This window comes from Corvus moneduloides, chromosome 14 (genome assembly GCF_009650955.1).
Source record: "Corvus moneduloides isolate bCorMon1 chromosome 14, bCorMon1.pri, whole genome shotgun sequence".
NCBI classification, from domain to species: Eukaryota; Metazoa; Chordata; class Aves; order Passeriformes; family Corvidae; genus Corvus; species Corvus moneduloides.
The window spans coordinates 6,800,652-6,807,577 of record NC_045489.1 but is presented as its reverse complement, the minus strand read 5'-3'; the positions used below and the strand labels follow the sequence as shown (position 1 = coordinate 6,807,577).

Sequence of the window (6,926 nt, the reverse complement as noted above, 5' to 3'; positions counted from 1 at the left end):
CTATATACAATTATTCCTGATTTTTAAATGTTGATACCTTCAGAAAACCCCAGAGTAAATGGATGCTTTCCAGACAGACTCCTATGCAGTGGTCACCTGTATCAGAATCATCTGGAGCCTGGTACTCAGCCCTGGAGGTTGGACTGGCCACTCCCATTCTCTGGCAGGCATGGAAGGAAATGCCTGGTGGCTTTTGTTACAGCCTCCAAGTTCCCAATCTCTGAGTCAGAAAGGCAGTGGCCCTACATGGTCATCACACCAGTACCATCATCTTGGCTCCACACCAGCCAACTGAGAAGGAGGCAGAGCAGGAGAGAGGAGGAAGAGAGGAGAAAACTGTCAGAGAAGCTGTTTCTTTGGGGCACTGAAACTGTGAAGATCTTGGCTGAAGACTACAAATCACCTCCTGTTCTGCAGCAAAGCCTATTAGTGCTGCATGTAAACTCTTGGTGGTCTGAGCCCTATTGAATTTAAAAAATTGCTGGATTTTATGTTTACAAACTTTATATTGTCCTGTTAAGAAAGGAAGGTGGATGAAGAGCAGAGCATCAGGTTTTGTTAGGTTTTGGAGATTTAAGGTTTTTTTCCTTATGGTTTGTTAAAGTGAGGCTTTGCTGGTCAAGAGAGGTCTGGTGGATATCCCACAGGTTTTGTGGACTGCCTGTTGAGGAACACATTTAGTGCAGACAGCTCAATGTGCAGACTCCAGTGCAGGCTGAGGATTGAGCTCTGAGACAGGAGGCCATGGCCTGGCACTGGCCCTTTGCACAATGGCATGAGGACCTGTGGTGCCAGCCAGATGACCGGACACTCAGAGACACAGCAGGAGACGATGACTCAGAAGATCCCAGGCTATCATCAGCACAGACTGTGAGGATGTAAAAGTGCAGGGAGTCCTTTGTTCAGGGTCCCTCCCTGGAGGCACCATGTCAAACCATGTGATTTTGTTGCTGCACCATGATAAAATTACTTAAAAGAACTGGAGGCCTAGGACTCTGCTGTGGGAAACCTGGGGTCAAGCTGGTACGGAAAACTTGCCTGGCTGTCTGAGAGTGGGGTGTGTAGGGAGTCAAGTGGGGCCCCTACCAGGTCACTGGAACTGCCTGTTGAGAAGGGGCTTTGGTCCCAGCATTAAAGTCTCTGGTGGTGAGAGTGTAACTGCCAGAGTGGCTCCTGAATGGTCAGATAGGAAAGTTTAACATGCCTCAAGGGGATAAAACGCAATGGGTAAAGTAGGATCAGCATATTTTTAGCTGATCATGATTATTGTAAATGGCCTCTGAAAGATACATATGAGTAAGCATGTTTCCTTTTGGATACACATCAGACCATCAAACCTATCAGAATAAATACCAGTGGAGATACTTTTTAGATTAGATACATTTTTCTAAAACTGAAAGCCCTACTTTTATTCTTCCCATCACCCACGTGAATAACTTTTCTTCACTAGTTTGAGGTGGAACAGTGCAGTGGGATTTACTCCACCTCCCTGGTCTAAGGAGAAGGTGCCAGGATCAGTCTCCAAACCTCACATTGTTCCAATTCTACACAGATTTAAGAGCATTTCTACATCAGTACCTTTCACACAAACTGGCAAAATATATTCCCATTAATCGTTTTGTCCTTCCTAGTGATGTTATCTGTTATTTGGGTTGTAAATATTTGGAGTAAAGTCCCAGAATATCCATTGGATTTCCCTTTGTTCCCCACATTGCTACAAGCAGTACAAGATGTAGAAAGCCTGAGTGTTTGTTCCCATATGGTACAAACAAAGAAAAAATGAAGATGAGACAATTCTAGCAGATGGGTTGTTCTTACATCTTTTTCATATGATCATTGCATTCATTGCACACCTTTTGTCTGGTTTGAAACCCTTCTCTTAATCTGCCCCTGCACAAACAGCATATTCCCTGCACATCCCAGACATACAGGAAGAGATGAGTGGTGTGGGCCATACAGTGAGTCATTGTTCCTAGTAAAGCCTTCTCCGTGTTCCTTGCAGGGGTGTCACTGCCAGTGGGGGATTTATATGCCAGAGGGAATGAGGAACTAGGGCTTTACAAAGCATCTGGCAGACACAAATCCCTGGGATTTCCAGCCAGTTTCAGTTATTTCTGCCCTGGTGAATGGACAAGCCGGGAGCTGGGAGTTTCTTTTCTTGAGGTGGAAAGGGGATCAGGTAAATGGGTTCACACATCCAGTGGCCTTCATACATCCAGTAGCCCCATCAGCTTCTGCCCTGTCACTGCAGCTGCATGGGAATGGAATTGTTTCTGGCCTTTTCAAATCCTGCCTTCCTGAATGTGGTAGGCTCTCCCCTTTACCCCTCTCATACTTCCCCCTTGAGAATCACTGCAAAAGATTACCCCACTTCTCAAGACATAAAGGTGTGAAAGGAGTGACAGTATTTGTTTGGGAGGAAAGATGCTTTTACCCCTAAATAGAATTAAACACTAAAAAGATCCAAGATCATCACTGAGAGCAACTCGTTGTGAACCTATAGGCATTAATGTCTGAGCAGAAGGAAAGCAGTAAGAGCAGGAGAAAGAAGTTTAGCTGCTATTCAAAGAAGAGCTCAGAACCAGACTGGTTAATTTTAAATAGAGTCAATTGAGGACTACTGTGTGACGAAGGTGTAGTTCTCATACTATGGTAACAATTTCATTTTGTGCCTTTGTTTACTTATGTGAATCAAACTAAATTTCAGCCCTCTGAAATACACCTCTAGTATGAAACACCTTTGGCTTCTATCCTCTGTCAAAGCCATGCAAAGGAGAGCTCAAGTTACCCCTCATTAGTCAAAAAACCTATATGCTGATGAAATAGCCCCTTGTTTAAATGCTCATGCTAAATAACTCTGGTGTGTCAGACAAAATAATTTAAGTGCTCCTTCTGCTTAAAAGAAGCTACTACAAAAGCTTGATGAAAATAAAACCAAGACAATAAATCCCCAGTGAAATACCAGACATCTTCCCAGGAGAATGCTTAATGTCATGCCGGTCTTCTAATTCTGAAGCACTTTAATATTATTTGGGATCTGAACACTCTGGAAGTAACAGCATTTTTGAGACACTCGGTAATGTTACACGTTTCTTCAGCCTCCTGCAAGAAGAACTTTTAATTGGCTGATACTTTTACCCCTTGGAATTTCATCCTGAAGTCAGAGGGACGTGTAACCCCTGCCTGCAATTCTCAAGGAATCCACTGATGTGGTTGTTCTCACACATGGCCAGGCAGGGAGGACTCAGGAAAAGGCTGCTGGATGACACCATCCCTCCTCAGCATCTGGCAAGGGAGAGGTCCGTGGGGAAGGTCAGGTCTTGGTGCAGCACTTCTGCTGCAGGAATTCATCATGGAACTTTGGCTGGAGCACCATGTGGTTCAAATTTCAGATGCCTTGTTCTCCACCTCAACAGTGAAGGGGAAGGGGAAAAGAAGAAGCAGGAGGGAAAGTGAAGTGTAGAGACTCGTGCCTGTCACAGGATACTCTTGTCTTTTGAAGTGACATGAATGGTATTTTGTTTGGCTATTGATATGAATAATAGGGAAGAAGGACAAGAGAAGTGGCTGGAGTCAGAAACAAGTGTATATTATGCTGAAGCTTTGTCTTGGCCCTTCAGACGGTTTGAGACTGTTCGACATGGGGTTTATGACTTTCTGTGGACATGGACAATGCCTGGCACACTGTAATTGGGAATACAGTTGCTTTGGATCTGATTGTTTCACTGGCATGGGGCTTCATTTGCATCATTAGCACTCCTGTCATTAGCACTGTGAAGAATATCTTAGGTCCCTGGATGTTAAACTATGGTCCCTTAAATTTGGCAAGGAAATAGCTAGACTTTTATTGTCTAAAGTTTTATCACCTTTGCAAAAAAATATTAATGGAATTCTCCAAACAGTTAACTAAGTCTTACAAAGGAGTGTTGGTATAGAAGTTCCAATAGAAGCAGAATTGGGCTCTCCCCATCATATATTGCTAGCATGAAAGAAGTCTCCACAGAGTCACTTGAATTCAGGAAGAAAGCTCACACCAAACATTGCTGGATCCAAACCTGGCAAAAAATCACAAGCAAGTGACTTTTTATTCTGTATGTCTTCTGTCAGTATCTATTCTGGTAGGAAATAAGTGGAACTCTTTCATGGACTAGTCTTGCTTGACCTAGTGTAAGGAAGTCTCAATATAAAAAGGAATCAGAAAAGGAAGAAAACTTTGTAAAACAGCCTCTTGGGCACCCTGTGACTTTCTGTGCAGAAAACTTACACCAGTTTGCATCAATCCAATTATGTTTTTTCCTATGTAGGCACAGCATAGAGATTCTAGCTTAAGTGAAACCTGCATATTCAGAGGAAGCAAACAAAGCACCTGGACCCTGTTTCCATCTCATGCCAGACAAAAATGTTTAATTGATTTGACAAGAAGACACAAAATCAAGAAAAAAACCCCTATATGTACCTACTTTTCTTTAAAAATAAGACATTAAATTTATTTAATTTCCCTCTTGTGGACACTGTTCACTTTAAAAAGAATGACTTCTTGTTTCCTGGGAGAAAATAGGACTTAGTCTGCTGTTTGAAAGTTGTTCAAAGTCCCAAATGAGATGAGACAGCTTCTTTAAATCCGCTTGAAAATGCTGAACCTTGATTATCTCCATCAGTCGTTGCAAAACAGAGACGGCAGGAGAAGCTTTGGTGGATGGCCTGCCGCTGGTCCGCCACTATTTTCATCCACGAATTTGATTGCTCATTTATATTGTGTGATTATGGTTGTGGCCTTAGAGAAGCCTTGAAGACCAGACGTGGCTTGCCAAGCTTCAGGGAGCCGCAGTCCCTTGGGCTTTTGAAGCACTGGAACTTGAGAGGAAAGATGTGTGCTAATGTCTTTAGAAACAATTCGATGGGTGAAGGTATGGGTGTTAACGTCTTTGAAATGGGTCTTAATGTCTCTACTGACTTTGGGCAGCAGGTTTGTTGCAGAGCCCAGACAGCCTGGCTCTTGAAACAGACAAATGGGTCTCCACAAGCTTGAATTTCTGAACTTCGGGGCAAAACGACAAGTTCAAGGGGGCATATGTGGTAGGCGGTTCGGGAAGGCTGTACCTTCCTAGTACGTCAGGCAAGGGGGAAACGAAGATGGCAACATGCGGGCGGGAGTTTAGGATTGAAGGAGGCTGCGCCCTCCAAAACCTCGAGAGAGGAAGCCTTGTGGGTGTGTGCCCCAGTGGACTCACTCCCTTCATTCGAATAAAATTACAGGACTCCTCTGTCTCTGTTATGGACATTGGCTTTTCATAGCGTGATTTTCCGTACAAGCTGGAAGTGTGCTTTTTAGTCAAACAGATGGCTGTGAAAACCTTGTACCAAACAGCACACTGACCGGCCACACCACGGGCCGAGGAGCCTGGGCTGAGCAGCACGCTGAGCTGCACCTGTGCGCACACGGCTCTGGCTGCACGAGGGACAGCATTGGTCACAGGTCTTACTTTGAACAGTGCAATCGCCGAGAAAATAGCATTATTTTCTTAAATAATGCTTTTATCAAGGACCAGAAATCCCAGTGACACTAATCCGCGCATAAGCTTCTGTGATCGGGGCTGTCTAGGCACTAGTTTACGGACTCTAGAAGCCCTTGGCTTTTGCACCGGTGGGAGTGTATCGCAGCCCCCGCAGCCCTCGCAGCCGCGCCCCTCCCGGGCCGCTCGGCAGAGACCGCCCGGCTCGGCCTTCCCGGGGCGGGGGCGCCGCGGTTCCATCCCTGCCGGAGGCGGCCGGGCGGGGCCGGGCGGGGCCTGGCCGGGCGGAGAGGCGCGGCGCGGAGTCCCGTTAGAAGCAGCGCGGAGCCCGTACGGATCCCCACCGGCGCAGAAAGAGCGACGGCCGTGCCCAGCCCGCCGGGAAGATGCCGAAAACGGTGGGTGCCGCCGGCGCGGGGCAGAAGGGAGGCCCCGCCGCGGGGTCCGGGCGGGTGCGCGGGACCAGGCAGGCGCGGCCTGGGTGCTCCTCCCGCCTGGGCTCGGCTGCGCCCCGGCCGGTGGCGGCCGGTCCAGAGGGAGCGGCGAGGGGCACGAGGGAGCCCCGGGGAGCGGAGCCTCCCACCCGCCCCTCCATGTTGCGCTCCCCTCCCCGGCCGCTCCCCGCCGGCCGCGGCTTCCCCGCGCGAGGGGCCGGGCCGGGGCCCCGCCTGGACCGCGGGGTCTCGGCGCGGCGGGGCCGCCTCTCCGCCCTAAAATGTCCGGCGGAGCGCGGCGGCGGCGCCGCCCGCCCGCGTGTGCGCCCGAACCCGGGGGGGGAAGCGGGGCGAGGCTTTCGAGAGCCTGGTGGGAGCGGGTGATTGCTATGGCCGCCTCATGCGCTCCCTGAAGAGGAGAAGTTGGGGTTTTCGCAACTTGCAATTAGTCAGTTTGGGTTGCCAGGGAGCCTTGTCCCAGCTTGACTCGAGGTATTTCTTGGCTGAAGAGATTTTAGTACTTCAGAAAGTCTAGTCAAGTCTGTACTTGACTCTCCTCGCAGCAGGAGTTCGTTAACGAGGAGCATGGGGTTTTTCCATTTAATTTCTCCTGGTTGGAGTAAAAGAATCGGTCCCAGCCCTTCATTGATAAAACAGGAAGGAGCAGGGTGGAAGTCTCTGGATGTTTCCGTACTGGAGTGATCCGAAATGGCCTAAGAAAATCTAATGTTTAAGCTAAGAGTCTGTGGTTTACTTAAAGGAGAGAAAAAAAACCAATCCCAAACAAAAACTCACTCGTGTGCAAAAAGAAATTGAAATGAAATCGACCGTGATTTTCTTTTAAAAGTTTCTTTTTTTCACTTTAAAGCAGATATTGAATGCTTTTTGACTGATAGCTACTTTTCTTGGTGTCTTAAATGCCTTCTCTCTGATAGCATGGATGGCTAGATGATGATTATTATTTAAACATCAACATCTT

General features: G+C 47.5%; 1 protein-coding gene across 1 annotated transcript in view; it reads left to right on the top strand.

The window, feature by feature from the left end:
- Positions 1-5,776: 5,776 nt before the first annotated feature.
- Positions 5,777-6,926, top strand: part of MSN (moesin) — a 43,213-nt gene continuing 42,063 nt past the window's right edge. The window contains exon 1 of the mRNA XM_032123698.1: positions 5,777-5,911. Within this exon, the coding sequence (XP_031979589.1) occupies positions 5,900-5,911 (12 nt within the window). The 5' untranslated portion in view covers positions 5,777-5,899. The remainder of the gene's footprint in view (positions 5,912-6,926) is intronic.